This window comes from Alligator mississippiensis, chromosome 10 (assembly GCF_030867095.1).
Source record: "Alligator mississippiensis isolate rAllMis1 chromosome 10, rAllMis1, whole genome shotgun sequence".
Classification (NCBI taxonomy): Eukaryota; Metazoa; Chordata; order Crocodylia; family Alligatoridae; genus Alligator; species Alligator mississippiensis.
The window spans coordinates 21,365,898-21,390,944 of NC_081833.1; the positions used below are offsets into that span (position 1 = coordinate 21,365,898).

At 42.4% G+C, this 25,047-nt stretch overlaps 1 protein-coding gene across 1 annotated transcript in view; it reads right to left on the minus strand.

Moving 5' to 3' along the window:
• Positions 1 to 25,047, minus strand: part of BICDL1 (BICD family like cargo adaptor 1) — a 112,764-nt gene that overhangs the window by 15,692 nt on the left and 72,025 nt on the right. Inside the window, exons 3-7 of the mRNA XM_014593564.3 lie at positions 16,761 to 16,877; positions 13,478 to 13,624; positions 7,090 to 7,269; positions 6,130 to 6,348; positions 3,488 to 3,631 (exon numbers count right to left, since the gene is read on the minus strand). Of these exons, the coding sequence (XP_014449050.1) occupies positions 3,488 to 3,631; positions 6,130 to 6,348; positions 7,090 to 7,269; positions 13,478 to 13,624; positions 16,761 to 16,877 (807 nt within the window). The remainder of the gene's footprint in view (positions 1 to 3,487; positions 3,632 to 6,129; positions 6,349 to 7,089; positions 7,270 to 13,477; positions 13,625 to 16,760; positions 16,878 to 25,047) is intronic.

Here is a 25,047-nt window from a genome sequence, read left to right on the forward strand (position 1 = left end):
CAAGACTAAAGTAATAAAAAATTGGATTTCCTTGTGTCCAGAAAGGGGTATTAAACTTTGAGAAGTAAGTGTGGCTTACAGTGGAATTAACTGCACAAAGGTGCCCATTCTGGCTGAAATATCACTGGAAGCACATCCTTCATCCACAGGAAGTCCCTGGTTTCAACACAATTATTCTCCATGTTTAACCCTTTCCTAATAGCATGCAAGCTGTTCGCTATGAAACTACCAAGCAAGTTAAAGGAAAAGTACTCTCATAAATATATAAATCAGACACTTCATTTACTTGTGTTAAGATGGCCCTGACTGGGGAAGTCACCATCCTTATTTCTGAATAGGAAGGCTATTGAGCCCCAATACCTTGCCCTGAGTCAGCACAGTTAGCACTTCTTAACTTGTAAGACATGGCAGGAGCTCTTTTTTTCACAGAAGAGGAACCAAACTGAAGGCAGGGGCCTGGAAAGCTCACAGAATGTCCTGAACCTATAACTGATGCTCTGTTCAGCAGCAACAAGGAAGTTTATAACATGGGAAAAATCTAAGAAGAACAACTGGTTTCTTATTTCATAGATTCTTCTGCTTGGCAACTGCTGTTAAATGCATCTAATGTCACCCATCCCATAAGACAGAAGAGAAGGCACTGCCCTTTATTGATTTCAATACCTGCAGATATATTTTAAGCATCACTTGGTGGGAATAGAACAGAGCAGTCATTTCTGTGCTCATTTTTCTTCTTTAGCACTAAAAACAAACAATGTTTTGATTTTTCTTCCATGTGACAAAGAGAGACTTATACTTTAGTAACTATGATTCTTCAAGACGTGATGTGGAACCCACCACTGGTATGCATGAGCCCCATGTGTGCCAGCTCAGAGTATTCTTCTAATAGCATCTACTGGGCCTGTACTTTCTAGTGGCCCCCTAAGGCGGCAAAAAGGATGGATGGGTTGCAACCTTTCCTCTATTCCCTCATATTTTAAGCTCATATTGGAGAGGACTACTAAAAGCAGAGATGAGGGTTGAGTTGTAAGATCCACTTGGAAAACAACATCTCAAAGAACCTATGCTACTGTAGGATGAGCAACTGTCTTCTTCTTGAAGAGTTTGCTAGCATGGATCCACTGCAGGTGACAGGTAAATAGCATCCTCTCTAGATTGCGGAAATTAATAGGTTTAGTTGATATCAATAAAGCAGCGAGGGAAGCTCTGCTCTTCCAAATATGGCATGTAACCCGATTACCTTATCAGGTGAACAGTGGGAGAAAGAGTTAGTTGTGCCTGCTAGCTACCTTGCAAATGTCAGAGATTGGCATATATCTTGAGCAGGCAGAAGCAACCATTTTATAAGAGGTATAATTATATTGTGCTTTGCTTTGAGATTCTTCTATTGGCCTTTTGGTGTGCTGGTATGCTCAGAAGTAGGCAGGAGAGAACCTGAAGACTTGGTCTTCTTGAGGTATTACAGAAAAACTTTGGAGATGTCTAAAATATATAGATTTTCTCCTACTGTTGAGTGTGACTTTGGGAACAAGTTGGTTAAGCCCATGTAATTCAATGCCTGTGACAGTGGTCAATTGTACATCCAAAGAACCATACTTTAAGACCAATTAACTGGGTGTTGACCAGTCTAGTGACAGTCTTGATGGGCTCATAATGACTTAAACCTGGAGGAGAACCATATAGGTAGTTCTTGATAATGTCAGTTAAACCACAGGAGAGGGGATTCTCTGATGACAAGGACAGAATGCAACCTAAGTGAGCAGGCAGGAGTCTGGTGCAGTTCTGATAAAATATTGTTACTACTGAAGTCTGGATCAGTGCAGATAGGGGTATTGGGGCAGACAGCAGATTCAATTTCTTCTTTAGTTTCATCATTTGAGGCCAGAATTAGTGCTGACTGGTGTGCATCAGTGGAAAACCAATGCCTGTGAAGTTTGGTTTGCTACAGTCTATTCCTTCTACAAGCCACCATTGTTATACAGGGTTTAGTGGACTTCTCCCATAAGAGGCAGATACTGCAAAGCCTTTGGAAAGAACACCAAACTCTGTCTTGAACTTCTGATTCAGAGTCTGGAATAGCTTATTTTAGTATCTAGCTTCAGGCATTAAAGATACTGGTGCTGGTATATATGTTTTAGCTAGACCTATGGGTGGGGACATAGGAGCCAATATTGGTTCAAGATCTTTCCTTTGTGTCATCTTCTTTGCACCAGTCTCAGATGTTACTCTTCTGTTCAATGTGGTGTCGGGATGATGCTGGTTTGTCCATTAGTAGAATTCTGGATATCATTTAATCAGGATCTTACAAAACTTTTATGGACTGTTAACTTGTGTATTCTAGAAACAAAGGATGAACATACTTGGTCCAAATGTGTGTTTTCACCAGGAACAAAAAGACACTTACTGGCCACATCTACACATGTGCTTTACTGCAGAGTAGACTAAGTAGCTTTGGAGTGAAGTGTCACCACCTACACAAGTGATGATATTAGGCTGCAGTAAACTAATTAACACTGCAGTAAGATTGTACTGTTGGGGACAGTACTATTTTACAGTGGAGTAATAATGAGGTTAAATGCATGTGTAAGCTGCTGACCATGGGCCTAAATTGTGCCGGATTAGCCCAGGCATGATGGGACCAGACTCCTGCCTGCTGCCTAGCCACATGGCTCTGCACTTTCAGCACCTTTGTGCCCCTGCCAGCCCCTCCACCATCCGCTGCTGCCACCTGGAGCAGAGCAGGGCAGGAACATCCCTGGTGTAAACTGCTCCACCCTGGCTCAAATTGCTGTAGTCCCAGGCACACATGTAGATGCTGGGCCTGGAAGTTGTTTACTCCAGCTCAAACTGCTCCAGAGTTTATTATTTCAAATTAATTGCATGTGTAGATGCACCCACTATGTCCATCCATCAAGGGGCATTAGCTAACTGTGGGACTGATGGGTCTTGAAGCCCAGGGGCCTTGTGTTCACCATATTAAGAAGCCATGTACACTGTGGGGTTTTGACCAGAAAGCTTTTGGTCCAGATAGGTCAGATTAATTAATGGCAGTTGAGTATAAGAGACCAGAAATCCTAAAAAAATTGGGATAGTTTTGAAGAAATATTGAAGACAGGTGGATTAGACATTTGCTGGCTCTGTCTTGCTGCTACAGATGGTAAGAGGGAAATGAATGAAGATCGTGGCTGCTTTACCCTTTGTAGGCTTGTATGAGAGCACAATGAAGTGAAATGCCCCTCTGCAACCCCTATAGATACTTATTAAAAACCTCCAATCTCATGTGCATGAAGTGCTGACACACTTGCAGTAGAATCCACGCTGACCCACACTTGGAAGAACAATACTGGGTTACTGAATATGTATTCTTACAGGGCTGTGTTCACTTGCACAATAGGGTCCTAGAAGAACATGCCAAACTCCCATATTCCAAAGCTCCCTCTAGAGAGTCCTTGGAATCTTCTTCCCTCAAAGTGCAGGGACTGCTTACCTGGCTGTGAAGCCGCTGGAGCTCTTCTAGGCTTTGCCTCAGTTTCCCCCTTTCTCCCTCCATTAACTCCCTCAGGGCTCTTGAGTCTTCACTTGTTCTCCTGATTTGTTCTTCTAAGGCATCGTCATCGCTTCTCCGAGAGCTCTGGCAGCAAGAGAAACACCCTGCTCAGTTTTCATTAAAACACACACACACCCACAGGTTGCATTAAACTATAGGTTGCATTACATTTGTACCAATTTGGTAGGAATTCTAAGGAGAATAAAAGGAAAATGAGAAGGCCACTCTATTAGAGTATCAGTTTTATAGTGAACATTCCCACATATTTACGCAGTGTTAGGAGCACTCAAAATACAGCCAGTCATGAACATAACTCCTGGGTTTGGATAGAAAACAGCCATAGACAGGTCACAGAAAGAGATGTAGACACACTGTCCAATCTTCAGCCCTGACCTCTTTGTTGAAATACAACACAGCTCTCAAGTTTACCTCTTCATAAAACTTTCAAATAACTATTAATGATATATTTAATCATTTATAGAATCGTTTCTATTCCCTCTTGAACAAATACAATTGACTTCTATGTTTTATTTCAGTTACAATCTCAGTTCCTACAGTCACTGACACTGATTTGTTTAGTGTTCCCATCCACGTCTGGGGTTTGCAGGCCTGCACTGCTTCCTGGCTTATTTTTGTGTGTGACACACCACAGTGGAGTCTCTTGAAGGCTGGTTGTACCCATGTGGTGAGCATACAGATCTTGAAGATACAGCTAATGGGAGTTCAAGATTTAAATTCAGAGCTACCATGAAAGAAGAAACCTCTGTTTCCTCATTAAGGTTGTCCTAGTTCTCCAAAAAGAGAATCTGCAGATCTCCTTCATGATGTCAGTCACCAGGCTGAGGAAAGAAGCTGATCTCAGAAAATTACAGCATCCCAAGACAAATAGGATTGTTAGTGCCCAGTTGCACCTTTCTCCAGGCATAGGGGCCACATTTAGTGGTTTATCACAGAAACATGTATCTAACCATATTACAGAGATAGTCTCAGATAACTCTTAAATATGACTTAATACTCACAGGCCTCTTGATACCATTGCTTAAGAAACAGGACCAAGGGATATTGATCAGAATTAGAAGTAAACAAATCAAAAGAAAATTTGCTGCGTTTTCAAGATGGCTATAATGGACTTACTAGAAATCTTTCAAGAAAGCCTGGTCTCGTGATTTTTTCAGGATGATACCTGAACTAGTAATAGTTGGATAAATCTTTCAATTCAACCTTGAAAACTTAGGGGGAGGGGGGCAGGGGGCTAATAATTGCTAGCTTCAGATCCGGGACCAGCAACTTGCTCCTAGCCATGGGCTAGAACAACTTGGCTCTGGTCCAGGGCAGGCCGAGTGACTTTGGCAGAGCATCAGTGCCAGAAAGCCTTCCCCATGTCTGTACTGGGGCCAGGCAGCTGGGAACTGTGCCTGCACTGCCATCCTTTCCTTAGCTCTCACTCCTTGACTGCAGAGCAAATGCACCTTCTAGCCTGTAGGGAGCTGAGCCAAGGCCAGGGAACTAGAAAAAAAAACATTCATACTGCCCCTTCTCCCCAGTCCTCCCTTCCACACCCCCACCCCACTGAAGCATGGGCACAGCTGAAAGATGCCTGTCCTCAGCATGGCTGCCCAGTAGCTGGAAGCTGTGCCCACACTATAGCTGAGCAGGCAAATGGGGAGGAGGAAGAGGAGGAGGAGAAGTGGCAGCAGCAAAGACACATTTGCAACGGTCTTGCCCCGTCAGAGCTCCCCATGGACTGGAAGCTGCACCCATGCCACAGCTGGGAAGCAGGGAGGCTGAGGAAAGCAGTGGTGGCATGGGCACAGCTCCTAGCTGCCTGGCCCCAGTGTGGGCATGGGAAAAGACCCCTGCTGCTGACACGGCACCATGGGTGACTGGTGCCTCCTGAGTTGGGGGGGGGGGGGCACCAGCAGGGCACGACCAGGGGAGGTGGGTCTCCCAGTGGCCAGTTGCCGAGTGCACCAGCAGCATGGCAGTGGTGCAAGTGCCGGCACTTCCACTGCCAGCATTTCCACTGCTGACGTGCCGCCAGCAGAGCCAATTTCAGAGGGGGCATTACTGCTTTCCATGCCCCCTACCAGCTGGAGTGCTCACTCAGAAGGGGCACCAGCAATCTTGGGACACACACACACACACACACACACACCCTCCCCCCCAATGCGTCCCCTATGCACACCACCAAAGCCACTCAGCCTCTGCTGGACTGGAGCTGGGAGAGCAGGGAGAAGCAAAAGCAGCACAGGCTCAGCTGGAAGCTTCTCCAGTTCTGGCCCGGACACATGTGCACGCACAGCCCCCCAAGCTCTGCAGGCCAGATAGCCTGTGGTCAGTATGCTGCTGACCTCAGTTTAAATCCTTTGGGTTGGCACATGTCACTGCTGGTCTCTGAACAATATATTGGACTGTTGGAAATAGATTTTGTACCAGGCTGTTCCAGCTTGAAGGGCTACACAGAAGGATTTCCGAATACCCAAAGAATAAGCATTTAAAAGTAATCCATCCATACCAAACTAAACCACCTTGCCTTGCATGAACAGTTACAGCAAAAATACTCCTTTAGACTACTGACTTACCGTGGAATCTGTCCCATCCAGAACATTTTGTATTAGTCTCTTCAGCTCACTGAGAGCAGCACGTAGACTGCCAGCTGGGACATCTTTGGCTGATGAGGTTTCTGAAGATTCATCCATGGAGGAGTCTGTAGAGACTGCAGAGTCTGCACTGTCATTTCCTCGGAGATGAGAGCAAAGATATCTGACTTGGCAATAGGCTTCCCAGAGCTGCAGTCTCAGCTGGAACAAGAGAGTATTACATTAATCCATGACATCATGGATGCAGACTTGATTGACTATAGGCTCCCAGGTTGTGATCAGACCTGTTTGCTAGAAAATGCACCCTATTACAGATAGCATATGAATGAAAAATAAGTATGTATCATATAGTGCACATAGATTTCTAAATCTCCTCTCAATTGTATAGACTTGAAACTAATAAAGAGAGGTGACACAGATTGCCTAAATTTATGTGGGGATCAGTGTAGGAGATGGCAATAGAATCTAGATTTCCTAACTCCCAGTCTAGTACTGTACTAGTGGATCATGACATCTCTGTACCTAGGAAAGTCATATCCCTTGCACTTTCCATCTAGAGTATATGCTTTTCAAATTAACTTTGCAGTGCGCATTAGCAGGATATCCTTTACTCTCTTTTCTAGCTAGCATGCCTCTGTATCTTTAGACAAATTTATAGAGGCAGGTGCACACACACACACACACACACACATTGATGCAGTGCAGTGAAAAAGTAGTGTTAGATGAATAAGATGTGGATTTGCACAACAGGCTGTATCTTTTTAGTTTTTTAAACAGATATCATAGCAGCTTTGGGGAATACGAGGTGCAATTCCTTGCAGATCACACTTGTCTGCCAAGCTTTCCAGCTGCTAGCTGGGCTTGCGTTGATATCTATAAAATCATACTTTGCACATATAACAAAGATTTATGTTCTTCCCCAGTGGGCAGGAGCATTCATACCTGTTCTCTCTCTTGTTCTAGTTCCTCTGCTTCCATACTCTGCTCGATCTCAGATAGCAGGGATGTGCTGGTTGTATTGAAGCTTTGCAAACTTCTCTCTTCACTAAGCTCTTCTACCTTCCCTTGGAGCTGTCGATAGGACAATCGCACTTCCTGGAGCTCCATCTGACTTTGGTGCAGCTTCCAGAGGGAATTGAGTAATATAAACCAGAAGGAAAAAAAGGTTTGTGAAAGTGACTGAATATTGGATGGAACTCAGCTTGTAAAGGACCCTGATGGAAGTAAGGGGAGTCAAGAAAGAGGGTTTCCAGGCATGCTGGAAGTCTTTGTTTGTCAGTTGAGTTTCTAAATCTAAATCAGAATTTCATTACTAGAAATGTATTCTCTACTAGACTTAGTGATGAATGGGGTTCAAAATATGGGAAAAACAAAATCAGCAGGTCATGCAAAGCTAAGGTGAATTATGAGGAACTAATCCAAACACAGCTAAGAAAACTAGATAATTAGATGATATACCAACAACTGAATTAAAAAAGGAGAAAAAAATATCATACAAGCCTTTGGCTTTCAAAGGGTGATCCCTGATCATCTGAACCACAATCACCCAAGATTCAAATCAACCACCTCCAAAATTCAGAAAAACAACAATTTTATCAATTTGAAACTCCAGTTATCTTAACATTACAGGTATCCATCATGGTATTTTTGAAAAACTGGAGTTTATTTGTAATTATGAGAGGCTGAACAAACTAACAAACAACTAGTTAAAAAGTGAACTGTTAATTACAAATATATATATGAAAACAAGCTGGTCACTGATAAACAAAGTAATGCAAACTTATTGGGTCTCTCTTTTTTTTTTTTTTACACTGATGGAGAATCAAACAAGTCAGTCAGTATTTGGTGCAACAAATTTCTAGCAAGCATAAGGAAATTCAATGCAGACAAGTACATTGGAGGTGATGCACACTAAAAAAAAACAAACAACATTTCAACTTATCTGTACACACTGGAAGGTTTCAAATTAGCTGGATCTTTTTTCCTTCAAAGCTAAAGGGATAACTGGGAAGAGTTAGTGTAAGTGGTGGTGAAAACAGATGCTAATCCATACTAAAGTCTGGGGTAGCAAGAAGCATCTTCTTGTCATGTTCTTGTCATAACTAGATGTTTTTCCAGAATTGTTAACAAGCGATGGCTCTTTCTGTTGCTGCAGCAAGGTCCTCCTTGTACAGGTATCACCAAGGAGTCAGCAAGCAGGTGCTCTATGGTCTGCACTTCACTGCACTCGCATGTATTTGTGTCAGTAGAATAGCCCCATTTGATCATGTTTGTTTTTGAACTTCCAGTTTGCATGCACAGGTATTGCCATGCTGACCAGTTTTTATCAGGCACCCTGAGAAGGTCCTTCTGGGGTTCTAGGTCCTTATTGGGGCATCTGATTATACATAATCTTTCCTTCCATTACTTAAGTTGCGCCCTGTCAGCTGTCGTGTCCAAGGGTGCAACACTGGTTAAAATACTCTTTTGCACTTTAGGCCATTTTGTTACTTCTGCATGACCATAGAGTGGATTCTTGGCATGAACTGATCATTCCCATACTGAACACACATACTCTGCAGTGCAGTAACACAAAGCAATAGCAGTGGTTCGTAATGTAGCTGGGTTCTCTCCCCACTTCAAGGCGAGCAGGTTTCAAAGTATGTTGTTGTGGGTGCCAACTTTCCCTTTTGTCTTTTATACACGTGCTTTGAAAGTAAGCTTGGCTTCTCTATGGTGTAGTAGGTGAAAGGCTATAACCTGCACCTTGGTTGGGTTGGGAGAAAGCTGGTTCTCCTTGCAATAATATGAAAGGGTGCCAATGGACATGTCAGTCTGCTCTTGACAGTGGCAAAATCCTTCTCTTGCAACATATAAACATATATGAAGCTCCTCGTCTTGCTCTGTATGGGTTGATCATTGATATATATGTTAAAGAGGATCGATGCTAGCATGCTGCCCTGTGAGAGGCCATTTTGTTGTCATCTTCAGCATCTCCATTTCTTGCACAGTTCTATGTAAAAAGTCTGTTCTCCAGAAGAGATTGGATGAGCTGCACTAGGTGACAGTCATGCATCATATTGTAGACTTTGGCAAGCAGGTTTCGTGGGTGACTGTGTCGTATGCCACTGGTAGGTCTACAAATGCAGCACCTGTTATCATCCTTTTCATTTCATAGACATTAGGGCTGGAAGGGACCTCAGAAGATCATCGAGTCCAGCCCCCAAATCCATCTTCTATATGCTGGGTGATGTTTAGTATTTGGCCAGTGCCGGACTTGCCTGGTCTGAATACAGCTTGTTCTGGTATTAGATGTTGTTCAATGTGAGGTGAGAGGCGATTGAGAATAAGACGTTCATAAAGTTTATAAAGATAGCACAGGAGTGACACTGGCCTGAAGTTATCTGAGCCAGAGGCATCCTTCTGCAACTTTAACAGAGCTATTACCTGGGCTTGTTGCCACAGTTTAGGTAGTCTAAGGGTTGATGAACAACTGTTCAAAAAGGTGCAATACCCACAACTTGGTTGTAGGACCAAAGCGCTTGATCTGCTATGTGCCTATGTCATCAAGTCCAGCTGCTTTGCCATTCTTCAAGTGACTTATTCCAGCATCGAGTTCATCCATTGTGTATGATGTGCTAAAATGATTTTCCTCCAGAACAGTTTGCTGTCTAATCCATATTTTAGGCTGTTTATTTGGAGCTTTACCATCAAGCAGAAGCTGGTGAGCCACCTGGTTAGCTGTGATATTGTGGTATTGCTGTACTTTCTTTGGGTCATTACTCAGCTTGTGAATGGTTGACCATGCTTTCTTACTAGTGTGGGTTACATGCCCCGCCCCCCCCCCCGAGAGTGCTGGTGCCCCCCTGACAGTGAGTGCTCTGGCTGGTAGGGGGGCATGGAGACTGCTAATGCCGCTCCTGAAATGGACTCTGCCGGCACACTGGGCAACTGGCCGCTGGGGGGCACTCCTGGTTGCCAGCTGGCTGCTGGGGGACTCCACCCCTTGGTCGTGCCTCCCCAGACTTGGGAGGCACCAGTCGCCCATAGTTATATCTATTCCTTTGATCAATTCTTTCCCTTTCTATGGCCTTTCTTCTTGGACCTTGTTAGTTAGGACTGTCCCTGCCACAATAGGATCTCTTTGAAACTTTGTCAGAAGACACATTTGCTGGTATTTTTTGTATTAAGCTGTTAGGATGGGAATAAACCCTGGTATATACTAAGGCTTCTGATCCGATTTGGAGAGATTAAAGTGTTTCGTGATTCAATTCAGATTTGGCCACTGAATTGGGTCAAATCTCCTCTGAATCAAATCAGCGACCAAAGCTTTGCACAGCCCTAGTATATACCTCGTGGAAGTTTTATCCAAGGCATTCACAAAGATGGCAGCTGAGACTGGTTTGATGTGTGCTACTTTTTTAATTGGGGTCTTCAGGAAAGCCTCTCTAATTTGCTTCCTTAAAATTGAAGCGTGTACGCATTGGTACCATATTTGGAGTTTCGATACGACAGGAAATATGAAATGTATCTAACACAGGTATGCCCTCTACCTTGAACACTGCATTCTGCATTCATCTTGTCATCTCAAGAAAGTTATCAGGAAAGACCCCATGGAAGGCAACAGAATTAAAGGTATAATGTGATGGATATAGGATCTAAATATGAAAAGATGAAGAGGGCTAGGAGTATGCAATTTGTAAAGGAGAAGCAATATAGGATGGTTTTATAAATATTGAAAACTACAGAGAAGGAAGCAGGAACCTTCTATTTAATTTTCTCCCATTATCGAGTAAATAGAAGGCATTTGCTGAAATTAAAAAGTCAAAACATAAAATTAATAAACAGAGGTATTTAAAATATTTTAACTGACTATTAAAATAGATATTAAATAGCATCTTGCAGAAATGGGTTTGTGAATATACTTCTGCAAGATATGGAGGTAAATATATTTCAGAACTTGATTAGACTCTTATATGTAGGATTAAGTTACATTAATTAGAATTAATTTATAAAGGCCTGCAAGTTGGATAGCTCATGGGAAAAATAGCAGGTAGAGTCTTTCATCTTTGGCTCACGGGTTCAAATCCAGATCAGGTTAGTTACAGAACATTATTATACTTTGTTACCTACATTTACATACAATGAATGTCTAGGTCTCACTCAAGTTCCTACTGAAATTTGTCCAAACTGCAGAGCCACCAACACAGCTTATGGTAATTGGCCATCTAGGTGGGAAACTATGTAACAGAGAGGCCATGGATCAATGGAGACTGAATTCCATAGATGTAATTCCTCAAATTTGCATTGAGACAGTGGTAGAACAGAGTAAACAAACTTTCAGTTTCCAAAGCAGGGCTCAGGAAAAAGAGTCCTCCTTTTGACTACTGTGATACAACAGTGGACTAAATAGATACATCCCATTTAGGGTGATTTTATACCTTCTTTGGAAGGACCAGGCAGGTCCCTCTAGCCTGTTACCCATACCTGTCAGTCTGTTCTAGTAGCAGTCCCTCTGGCTGCCTATACATGTGCTGGCTCGCATTCTAATTAGAATGTGTTGGAGCAGACTCAATTAATTAAGTCTGCTCCATGTACTCAATAGAACTCTCCAGCGGGGCCTCACCTTCACATGTATAAGCTTCCACATGTTTTAAAATGGCCACAGAGGCACTTTATCTAAATCTCATCAGATGAGGTTTAGATAAAGCACCTCGTGCCCATTTTTAAATGTGCAGGGGCTTAATATATGAAATAGTGAGGCATTTCAATTACAGCGGCTCTCTAGGAACCTTTCCAATTAAAAGCCGCCCCCCACAACATGTAGAGGCAGCCTTTATTCTTATGACCCACAAACCAGTAGAGAGCATGGGAGTTAACTGCCAAAAAGTAAAAATATCCAATATGGCTACAAACCAGAAGAGGGTGAGATGAGCTGAGAACATAAGCCATAAAATATTACCACTCTTTGCTCAAAAACATTCCTGAAACACTAACATGCCAAATTGTTCAATACTGTCTTAACAGTAACATTTACTAAGTTCTGCTGAGAATCGATGGGCCTGTTTTGCAAACCTTTTGAACAGTAACTAGCCACATATTGATTACCACATTCTGACTAAAAGGAGTCTAAGAAGGCCCTTTCACAAAGTCAGTCCCATAAGAGAGAAAAGGAGAAATGCACCCAAATTCCTGAACATACCATATCATGAAATCATAGAAAAATGGGGTTGGAAGAGACCTCAGGCAGTTTTCTAGTCCAACCTGCTGCTCAAGGCAGGATCATTCCTGACTAAACCATCACAGTAAAGTGTCTACCTAATCTGTTTTTAATCCATAACATCTCTAGGTAGACTGTTCTAATGCTTAACCACCTTCATAGTGAAAAAGTTATTTCTAATATGCTGCCTAAATTTCCTTTGCTACAATTTAAGATCATTGTTCTTTGTCCTGTCCCCTGTGGCCACAGGAAACAGTCTATCTCCATCTTCCATATAGCCAGCCCTTCAGGTATCTGAAGGCTATTATCAAATCTCACCTCAGTCTTCTCTTCTCCAGACTAAATATTCCTATTTCTTTTAGCCTTTACAGTGCTGGCTCATATTCAGCTCATATTTACAGTAGACCATAAGGTCCTTATCTGCAGTACTGAAGCCTAGCCAGTCTCCTCAAGTCTTTATTTGTGCATGTGACTATTCTGTCCCAAGTATACTTTTCCTTACTGAATTTCCATTTGATTAATAAACTAGAAAAACTGTCCAAAATCAAAGTAATTTTGAATCCTAGCCCTACCCTCCAGTATCTAAAACTCCACCCAGCTAGAAAAATTTCAAATGACATCTAACAGTATTCTCAATTTCATCTTCCCCAGTCATTAATAAGGATATTAGACAATACCCAGGACAGACTTTGGGGAACCCCACTAAATACCTCCTCCCAACTAGACACCAAACCATTGACTATAATGATCCAACCAGTTATATATCCATTTTACAGTACACTCATTTCGTCTGTATTTCCTTAGCTTACTAATGAGAATTTCATGGGAGATCATGAAAATCCTTGCTAAAGTCAAGGTATATAGTATCCACTGCTCTCTCTCCCACCTCCATTCTAAAATGTCTATTCTCCTATCTCACTGTTATAAGAATTCTTCCTTTCTTTTAGATTCCTTTGTCAGAGTCACCAAATGTTATCTCTGCTTCCTTGTTTGTCTTCTAGGAGTCATTTTATTCATATTTTCTGATCTTCAAATCCCCATTCAAAAGATTGGAGATTTGGGGAGGACCCTTCTCAGAACCTGTCCTTTAATCATATCTTGATCAGCTCTTTCTAGTTCCTGTTCCCTCACCTGCATATCCTTTTCATGGCTTTGTCGCTCCAGGATCAGGACTCGATCTTGCAGTTCCTCCACAGTTCCCTGAAGCAAATCATTTTCCTCCATCATGGCACTAAGGCGATGCTCAAGCTCCCTCTTCCTATCAGTAAGCATTTTAATCTGAGAAAGAGAGAGAGAGAGAGAGAGAAAGAAAGAGAGAACTGTAGTAGTGTCCCAGGCTTGAAAACAAAATTCACAACATGGCAAGGAAATTAAAGCAAAAAGCAGAGTTCCTATCTATTCTGTACCTAGAGAGACTTTACCCTTATATGTGACTTAGGAAGAGGCTGAAATATAACTCCTCCAGCCATAAAATGGCAGGGGCTGGAGTGTGAAGGAAGATCTAAAGTAGATGGAATGTGCACTGCCAGGCAAATACAGAGCAAAGGAATGAGAGAAGACAGCCCATTGCATTCTCTGGAATTTCTTAAGAGATAAAGCAGAGCATGGCCCTGCCCAACCATTCTCCAAGGTTTCACCCACACAAATCAAACATGCAAGAATGTAAGAAGGTTGTTACTCAAACCAGCTTTATTATTAGCCTGTTCTCTGAATGACCTAATATTGGAATTCCCAATTATTTCTTGGAATTCCCTGGAGGGAGGGAGCAGGCGCGCATGCACACAATGACACAGCTGCTATGCTCTTTGTGGATGGCAGGGAAGCAGCAGTTTGCTACATGTTTAATCTGACAATTTCTCAACAGGATATAATTTTACTCTTAATCATTTGTACAAAACATCAGTCTTTTTTTGCAAGCCTTCCAACAATCACTTATTTTAAAAATAGATTCAAGTTTTTAATTATCAAGTGCAGCATTTTCAGGTGCAGAGGGACAATGTGCCAAGTCTAAACCCTTGCGATTTATTTAGCAAGGCGCCATGCATAGAATGAATCAGCACTGATCAAGGTCACAACTCATTTAACCAAGAAAAAGGAGACATGTCCCAATCTAGTTGTCTACCCATGTGATCATTCTCTACGTCTCCCCAGGATATTAGAGAGCTTGGTGTTTCACTAACTACCCAACACTCCCATTTGCTCTCTTATGCTTGCAGGTCTCCAAATCTCCCAGCAATTCCTGCTTTGCTCCTACCATCAAAAGTGACCTACCCTAGTCATTTCCCATGGTTTCCTCAGCTTGTCTAGCACTCTGCCCCTTAGCTGCTCCCAGGTTTTTTCAAAGCACTCCAGAGCTTGAGGAATGGGAAAAAGGATCTTTTCAAATCTCCTTTGCAGCTCCTTGATTAATCTATTATGTCTTTTCAGCAGCTTGTCCCATTCTGCGACTTCTGCCCTTTTTGGATGCCCTCTTAGGCCTCACTAACCCATGTCCTAAATACCCTACAAAACATTTTAGGCTCTGTTTATCCATTTTATGGCCATCTCAGCTCTCTCCTTTGGAACCCCCACATCTTATTGCTCTCTAGGTCTTCTCCAGTACACCTGCGTTATTTGCTAACTGTCCTCCAGACTCCCAGATATCTGCTTTCTGATTACCTTCCAAGTCTTCCTTATGATTATGCCCATAATGTATGGATAGTCTCTGGACACAGATTAACTAGACAGTCAGCTAGCTGTCTTGGAGAAATAATAAACATAGAATTTGCCCAGGGGAGTTAAATGTTTATACAGATGAAAGAATGCAATACAAACTAAATATATCTCTGCTATTTCATCAACAGAATCTCACCTGTACATACTATTCTTATATGAGTAATGATCTAGGATATTTCTTTCCATTACTATTGTTACTTCAGCATGCCAGTGAGAGGAGATGCAGCAGAAATAAACATATACCATAGAGAAGGACTGTATTTTAAGTTCGCTTTAATTATCAAATTCAGTAATGAACACTCTGTGAATGGCTATATAAAAATACAACTCTCCTCTACGCCTCTCGCCAGGGGTAGAAGTGTAAGGAAGAATAGATGATCTAAAAAGCACAAGATAAGAAGGAACTTAACAGGTGAGGCATGCACAGTGATGGTAACAGATATGCAGTCAAACCCCAGTCAAGGCATCTGTACTTACTTCAAGGACTTGCTGCTCCACACAAAGGGGAAAAGGAAGAAAAGGAAAATGGGAAAGGGGGCAGGGAGAAAAGAAGAAATTGACAGACTTTAGGAAAAAGTTCTTAAAACCAGTTAGAAAAAAGTAGGACAATACAGTAGGGTTTCTTTCACCCCTCAAGTTATTGCATATTGAAATTTCCATCTAGCCTAAATCAAAGGGGAAAGGGACAAACCTGCTTACATATCAGAGCTAAACTATAAGGGGCCTCCCCTCAGCAAAGGAGGTTCCCTGCTTTCTTCTAAATCATGCAGAACAAGACAGACATTACAAAACAACCCCTGCTCCAGACAAGAATGCAATATATATTTGGGAGTGGTCCATAGGAAGGTAACAATATTGGGCTCCTGGAAGATTGCCACATCTTCCTGTTAAGATTTTCCTTTAGACACTAGTGTAGGTAAATTGAAAGATGAAGGTAAACTTTCACTACGATTGGTAAGAAGGTAGGGGAGCAGCGTTTTCTATCCCATCATATAGTTCTTACATCCGTAAGAACTACTTCACAGTCAGGGCGGCTAGGATCTGGAACCAACTTCCAAGGGAAGTGGCGCTGGCTCCTACCCTGGAGGTCTTTAAGAAGTGGCTCGATGCCTACCTGGCTGGGGTCATCTGAGCCCAGTTTTCCTCCTGCCCAGGCAGGGGGTTGGACTTGAAGATCTACAAGGTCCCTTCCAACCCGACTTCTATGATTCTATGATTCTATATTAACCCTTTAATTTGGAACATTATCACACAGTTGGTGTGATATAGCAGGAGACATCTTCCATTTACCTCTCAGAAAAAGGGTCCATACTTTTGCAAAACATGTTTTTGTGAGAACAGGCATAGATGTATGACAAAGTCAGCACCTTAAAGAGGGTAAATTGAAGGGCACTTATTTGACCAACACTGTTTGATACAGTAGCTCAAAAGAATCTATTTGCAAAATAAGAGATATGATCCCCGTGTCACTGTTAGTAGAAGCAAGGGACACCAACTAAAAAGGAAACATAGGTGGCTAGCCCAATGAACTAAAGTTCTCTCTGCCCTCCCACTAGTATTCCTTCATCTTACTGGAACAAAACATGACTATTAACCTTTTGGTTTTTTGTCCCCAGTTCAAAGGGGTTTATTATACAAGATTAAGTCAAAACTTACTTGTTTTAGGGACCTATTAAACCATGATAGGCAGCCAACTCACCTCAGCTTGGAGACTCTCAAGCCGTACTATATGTTGGTTAGTTGAGGAGCTTTTTTCCCGGAAGTCTTCTCGAAGAGTATGGACCTGCATAGAGAGCTGTCTCTCCACTTCCGATGCCTGCAGAGAGGAAGCCATCAGAAATTACCTCAGAGTAAACAACATAGGGCAGAAAAAAGTAGAAAAATACAAGTTGTAAAATCTCTTTTGGAGAAATGTATGTAAGAGTGAGCTGTAAATTAATTTTATTTCCCAGCAAATTCTTAACTCAGTGGAAGCCAAAAGGATTGCAAACCAATACAGAATTAATCACATGTAAATTTCTACAACTATAGCAATTCAAGTGTCTCTTTTCCTGCAGGGATAGATGGCAATAACTTGAATATAACCCACAGCTTTTCCTGATATCAAAATATTGTATTTATAACAACCTCTATTCCATACAGGTGCTTGGGCTAATCTTCAACAGCAGCAGCCCAATTTACCTCATCTGCATCTCCTTATATTGGCTAGAAAAGAGGTATAGCTCAGTAGGTATAGCTATGCGAAGCTTCGCTCCCTGATTCGATTCAGCGGATATTCAGCCTGATTTGGTGGCCAAATCTCCAAATCCAAATTGAACGAGAGGACCCTTTAATCTCTCCAAATTGAATCAGAACCCTCTGAATTGATTCGGAGAGATTCGGAAAGATTCGGACATAGAGACAGCTTTAAATGTCTTTTCTACATACCTCTAGGTAGCAGGGGCTCATGAATGCTGAGATGCTGGGGTGCATGGAGTCTTCTACAGAAGCACGGGGGGCTCCCCAGCATGCTCGGCAGCAGACCCAGAAATGGACCAGAAGCACTTCTGGTTGACTTCCAGGTCTGCCGGGGAGCAAAGTGGGGGGCATCCCTGCATCCCCCTGGCTTGGCGACTGGTGCCTTGTGAGTCTGGGGGGGACATCCGGGGTTCCCCTGCAGCCGATCACCAAGCCGGGGAGATGCAGGAGTGACGGGGGGGTATCATGCTCCCTGGGAGACCTGGAAGTAGACCAAAAGTACTTCCAGTCCCCTTCCAGGCTCACCACTGAGCACATGAAGGGCTCCCCTGCACTCCTGTGGGGCACTCCATACCCTCCAGCATTGCAGCAATCACGAGCTGTACCTGCTACCTTAAGGTAGGTAGAAAAAACTTTTAAAGTGCTGTCTATGTCTGAATCGCTGACACTGTTGGTGGTGCCTGTGGGCAGTTGCCGCTTGCCACCCCACCGGTGGCACTGCTGGCAGTGTTTACAGGTGGTCCATGATCGCCTCTGGCTGCTGCCGACGCTGCCAGAGGCGCCTGTGGGTGGTTGCTGACTCCTGGTTGGCACTCGCCACCTCCCAACCCCCACCCCCGTCAAGAGTGCCAGAGGCATCTACGGGAGCTCCCTGCTCACCACCACCAGGTTCTTGTTGCCAGCAGCGCAGCTGTGCCCCCCCAGCTGCTGGGGGCACGCGCTGTTCATGAGAACAGTTATAGGACATTCTGCCAGCCAGATACAGGTACTCCTCGCTTAATGTCATCCTGGTTAATGTTGTTTTGTTATTACGTCGCTGATCTATTAGAGAACATACTCTAAAGTTGCGCAATGTTCAGTTATAACGTTGTTTGGCTGCCACCTGCTAGTAGGTAAATACTGTGACATAATTGAATTCGCTTAACATCGTTTCACTTAAAGTTGAATTTTTCAAGAACATAACTATGACGTTATGCAAGGAGTAGCTGTACATTTCCAGTCAGACTGGATTTGTAGCAGATCTTTCAACAGGAGGGATTCAGCAACATTTAAAAAAAAAAAATTATATTTCTAATTAAATGCTCTGTAGATGGTCTGGTGTCTGACTTTTACATAAATACAGACAAGATTATAAATATGCAACTCTTATTAAAAACTCCTTGTTACATATCACAATTGGATGGTCTGTTTGATAGGGTTGTGACTTCCATTACACCTATATGGAGAAAAACCAAGAGAACAAAACATCCCCTCTCCCCACATAGGTTAATTGGCTGGTGGCAATGATACACGAGACACACCAAAAGCAATCCTGACTTTCTGCTTTGTGGGCACAGTGCCATGTCAGGTTGGGGCTGAACTTGCTAATAATGGGGTCCTGACTTAAAGATTTTGGGGTGAAGACCTCCTTTTTGCGGAAGGAGGAATTCCCTCAGGAATCACTGGAGTGACAAGATCAGTATAACCATTCAGTTCTGTCAGCAAACATCATGTTAGTGCCACTGTCTCAGTCCTTGCTCCTTAATCCAAAGAGGGATTGCCACTAAAAAACAGGGTAGAATTTCCTGCCAGCTCCTTAAATCCTGTTTGTTTCCCGTATCAATCAGTGACAGGGCCAGCTCTGAAAATACTGCCACTCTTCTGATGAGTAGGAATTTACACTGCTGTACTTGTATGCAAAGTTCTGCCATGGCTATGCTGCATGTAAAGGCTACAGCCTGCTAGGTTCAACAGATACTCCTCGTATTCAGGGTGGAGGGCAGCTGGGGATTAACTGATAATTAGGCGGCTCCACCAGTCATTTTTGTCTGAGAGCTGAGTGATGGCATAACCAGCGTAGCAACCCTTGGAGAGGGGGATGTGTGGTGAAAGAGGAGTGCAAAACTAACTTCTGCTGCTACAGCTCTGCTATAATGTTGGGGGTATGGCAGCAGGCAGAAATTGCCACTGCTCCATGCATCCCACTACCCTGGGTGCCCAGCTGCCTCATTATACCTCTGCAAAGGTATAAATGCTACAGCAAACCTTTGCATGCAGCAGCAGCATAGTCTGTTAGGATGAAGTGTTGCCAATCTGACATACAGTCAAAGGAAGCAATGCTGTCAAACTGGACAGAGAAAAACACGGACATTATTCTACCATTATTATTCTACCATTTTTACCAACATAAGAAATGTTCAGTTTCAGTCTGAGGCATCTACTCCATGTTTCATATATTACACAATTAACTGGTTAATTGTGCAATAAATTTAAAGCAGACACATGTGCAAAGTAATTATCACACCACAAAAGGACTATCCAGCTATAAGGGCCAGCCAGCTACAAATTTAGTGCCTGAAAATATATAACAACTCTATAGCTGGTTTCTAGCCAGCTTTAATTTGAACATGTGGCATGTAGGGGAGTGTGAAGCGGGCCCATTCGATTCGGATTCAGATTCAGCCCAAATCAGGGACAGTGATTCAATTCGTGGATTCGGATCACTGTCCCCGATTCAATTCGACTGAATCTGAATTTGAAGATTTGATGCTGATTCAGAGAATCAGTGATTCAAACAGACACAGCTTTAAAAGTTTCTCTACATACCTCAATGTACCAGTGCGGTTTGCGAATGCTGCGATGCTGGGGCAGATGGAGCGTCCCACAGGAGTGCGGGGAGGCCCTCCACGTGCTCGGTGGTGAACCTGGAAATGGTCCACTTCTGGGTCCACCAGGGAGCACGCAGGGGTCCAGCCCGTGACCCCTGCCCCTGGCTCAGCAATTGGGTGTGGGGGATCTTGGGTGCCCCCCCAGACCCAGGAGGCACCAGTCGCTGAGCCAGGAGGGTGTGGGGAGGCCTCCCGTTGCGCTCCTCAGTGAACCTGGAACTGGACCAGAAGTGCTTCTGGTCTACTCCCGGATCTGCAGCAGAGCACCCTGGGGAGCCCCCTGGGCTTCTGTAGGAGACTCCATGTGCCCCAGCATCGCAGCATTCACGAGCCACCTGCTACCTAGAGGTATGTAGAAAAAACATTTAAAGCTGTGTCTATGTCCAAACCACTGAATTGATTCAGAGGGTTCCGATTCAATTTGGAGAGATTAAAGGGTCCTCTGATTCATTTCGGATTTGGAGATATGGCCATCGAATCGGGCCGAGTTTCTGTCGAATCGAATCAGGGAACGAAGCTTCACGCAGCCCTAGTGGCAAGGCCCCAAATATCCTAAAAATGGACATGGGGATTAAGGTACAACTGTTTCAAAATGATCCCTAAATGTGCATAACTCAACAAATCACAACCCTCAGCTGAGCAAGCCACTCCATTTCCTCCAGACTGAAAAAAAAAAGTAGTAAAACAGAAGAAAATAGCTTCATTAGTTTTTTTCTGACTTTTCTTCTTCCCTGATTGCTGAATGCTCTTCAAACAAGATAGACTTTCTAAGGAATCTGTACTGCACAACATCTTGATTAATAAACTAGAACAATATAAAAAACCCCAATCTGGCACACATTAAATGGATTAAAAACTAGCTTAATGGGAAGTCAGACAATATGATCGCAATATTTCCTTGTGTTTTTATAATGAATCAAGTTACAAGCTCTTTTTTTCCCTCATGTCTAACCTAAGCGTCCCTTGCTGCAACTTGAGACCATTGTTCCTTGTTCTGTCATCTGCCGCCACTGAAGAATGGTCCAGCTCCATCCTCTTTGGAACCACCTTCAGGTAGTTGAAGACTCTTATTAAATCCCCTCTCAGTCTCCTCTTCTACAGGCTAAATAAACCCAGTTCACTCACCCTCTCCTCATAAGTCATGTGCCCCAGCCCCATAACCAATTTCATTGCCCTCTGCTGGACTCCCTCCAATTTGTCTACATCTTTTCATAGTGCGGAGCCCAAAGTTGGTCACACTACTCCAGATGTGCCCTCCCTCACCAGTGCCAAAGAGAAGGGAATAATCACTTCCCTTGACCTGCTGGCAACACTCCTACTAATGCAGCCCAGTATGTCATCATTAGCCTTCTTCACAATAAGGGCGCACTGCTGGCTCATATTCAGCTTACTGGACCCCGTCCTTTTCTGCAGAGCTGCTGCCCAGCCAGTCAGTCCCCAGCCTGTCCTGGTGCATGGGACTGTTCCATCTCAAGTGCAGGAATTTGCATGTGTCCTTTTTGAACCTCATGAGATTTCTTTTGGTCCAATCCTCCAATTTGTCGAGGTCTCTCTGAATCCTAGCTCCTACCCTCCAGGATATCTACCACTCCTCCCAGCTTGGGGTAAATCAACAGGACTTAACCACCTAAATTACTCAAGTAATTTTGAAAATGTTACCCAGGGTCCACAAGTATTGATCTTGTGCCTATCCAAGCAGGGCTCCCATCTTTCTACTGTTTCCTTTCTCAAGTCTTCACAAAAGGGGAGAGACACCCTTCCCCCCATTCCTCCCAGAGCTTCCTTAGAGGTTTGCCTAGGTTGTCAATGGCCCTCAGGGTTAGATGTAGAGAAGGAAATGAAAGCCTCTCTCACAAGTCCTGCTATTTTTCTCATTGCTTTTGAGGAAATGGAATAAAGAACCTCACAGTGCTTCTTCAGTGCCCTCTTCCTTATGACCTCTGAAGTTATGTTCACTCGACTCCTAATCTCAGCTCTCTTTAGTCCTTTGGGGAAAGGAAATATAAATTACCAATTCTAAGTTTGCTTCCCCTTTCTTTGCAGAAAGATAAGAGACAGTGGTTTCCCCCTCTTAAAGGTCAACAGCTCATTCAGGGGAGGAGCGTACTCTTTAACCCAGGACTTTTCTATGTTTTTTAATTTAGATTTTTCAAGTTAAACAAGCCATTGGTACTGGATAATGTGCTCTTAGATATGCCCCTTCAATACTGATGATGTATTTTTGCTGTGCTACTAAACAGTAAAAACAAAAAAGGGAAAGTAGATGATTAAGAGACCACTAATTGTGGTGTCTGGATGATTTTAAAAAGCATTTCCTATACCTTTGACCCCTCTAGGCTACCTGCTATGGACTAAACATGGCATCTATATTTTCTCAGTAACTAGAAAGACATGCAATAACTGCTTTACAAGGCAAATCTCAGTATAAAGCAGTGGTCTAACATGTTGTTCTTCATCAAGTATTGCTAATTTGGATAATTTCAGTGGTAAAAATAATCTCAGTATCATAGGTGAATTCATCATCCAGAATTGCACATTTTACTGGCTGCTCACAAGTGGAGTATGAACTAACTATCAAAGAGAGACTTGTGAATGGCTACATACTACTGGCTAAGAAGGATTAGTTAATTGAAAATAATGGCCTAATAAATGAGTGTACAGCTCACTGTTCACACGTTGCAGTGGGTGTTTAAGTACCAGTTTCTCTGTTGTACTTATTTAAACTTTGAATTTAAATATGCAGCTTAGCCAAAGAGGAAAATACTACATGTAAAAAGATAACTCAGTCTTGCTCCTAGTGAAGTCAGAGGGCCCTCTCATTTATGTATCACAATAAAACCACTAAAAATCCAGTTAGAGGGCAGAATAAACCTAGAGGACATCTAATATTCATCAGAGCACAATAGTGCCTGTTTTGCTCTTTTACGCATGCTTATTCCACACATGAAAGATGTCATGAAGTTCTGAAGAATTGATCAGACAGTTCAGTTTTGATTTCAAATTCAAAATGCCTCCAGTATATTATAATAATAATAATAATTTAAAAAAAATCAAACAAAAATTAGCATTCAAGGGTTGAAAACTTATTCTTTGTTATTAGAAGATAATAAGAGTGATATGGTCTAGCATTAATAGAAAAGTTATCTTAATTCTGCTTATAGCTTTTCTACATGTTATGCAGTGTTGAGGAAATCATTTAATTTCTCTATGCCTCAGTTACTCCATACAGAAAATGGGAACAAATAGGAGTCTTATGCCTTGAGAGTCAGATTCTAATTCCACTGCTGATTTCTGTGTGATGAGAATTTGATTCCAATTATTTGTAAAGAGCGCTAGCATGCTTCATTAGAAAATTATGATACCTGAACACCAGGATGTTGAAGGTAGACCCTTAAATTTCTTCAGTTTTTTCATCTGGACTGAATTTGAAATGATATGACTGAATGATGAGCCTACAGGAGATCAAGACACTCATAAGATCAGAATTAAAAGTTTCTACAGTTAAAACCTTTGTCTAATAAGTAAGGCATGCATGTACCTTTTTCAAGAGCCAGACATCTCTGAAAGCAGAAAATCATAAACTTAATATTTCAAACCGAATGTGATGTTTGATCAGATCTTAAACTCTTTTCACTGATTAACTGAAAAACAGTGGAACTTCCAAGTGTTTTTTACTTTATTTTTTTAAGGAACAGAAATCAGTATGGATAAAAAACATGAGAGATTAGAAATCCTGTTCAGAAACATGTTCTGAATTCTCAGTACCAATTCCAGGATACAGAATCTAGGAGATTCAAGTCTCCATTGTCAAGTTATTATGTGCATATATATTAAAATGCAACAGGGAGGAAATATACAGAAATCTAACCAAGAGATTTTGCATTTGGATATCCAAAAACTACCTCTACCCCTTCTCAAAAGTGCCTGTGCCTAGAAATGAGACACAATGACAAATCCAAAGCAAGTGACTGCTGAAAGCTTAAGAGATCCTGACATCTAGTTCTTTAACATAAATAATAAACAAGAACATGAAGCTATGTAGGGCATCTTTAATGTGTGACTACCAGAACACAGTTGTGGAATGGGGTGTGAACTCTATCGTTCTCTCCCATAAAGTACAGGATGTTATTTCTAAGATTAGCATAAACTTCAGTCTAGATGTTATTTATTAATCATAAACAAAAAGTAAATCCATTAGATGACCCAAGATTACTGCCCTCTGTCTTTTTGAGCTGCCAATGGGTGAATGTGTCTGTGCTTGCAAACTAGGTAAGTTGGGATGTCAAAAAGCATGTTTCCACTTTCAAACAGGTATATACCGAATGTGCAGATACAAGTTCAGAAGCTGGTTTTGCAAATCTGGCTAATAATCTTTAAGAAACCAATGAGTAAAATTTGAAAGAGAAGTTCCCATAACTGTAAAGAAGAAAAACTTTTAGAACAAGAGAGAAGAAAAGACTAGACAGATTTAAACTGGATATAGAACAGGGGTGGGCAATTATTTCAGGTGGAGGGCCGCTTACTGAGTTTTGGCAAGCCATCGAGGGCTGCATGACAGGCAGCCAGGGGCAGATAAATATTAATTTTCTAAATTTTTTAGGGGCCCCGCAGACCAGATAGAATGGCCTGGTGGGCCGCATCTGACCCACGGGCCGCATTTTGCCCACCCCTGATATAGAAGTTACTAAGTCAACTATCCATCAAGTTAAATTCCCATTAATTTATCTCCAAGTCTAATTCTAGAGTAAAATTAATTCTTACATTCATTTTTAAAAAATGTTCTCAAGCTTTTTCTGAAACTTGAAGCCTAACCGCTGATAAGATTTTTTCTTAAATTTTCATTACCAATAGTCTGGGTTAAAGAGCTCTTGCTCACGAAAG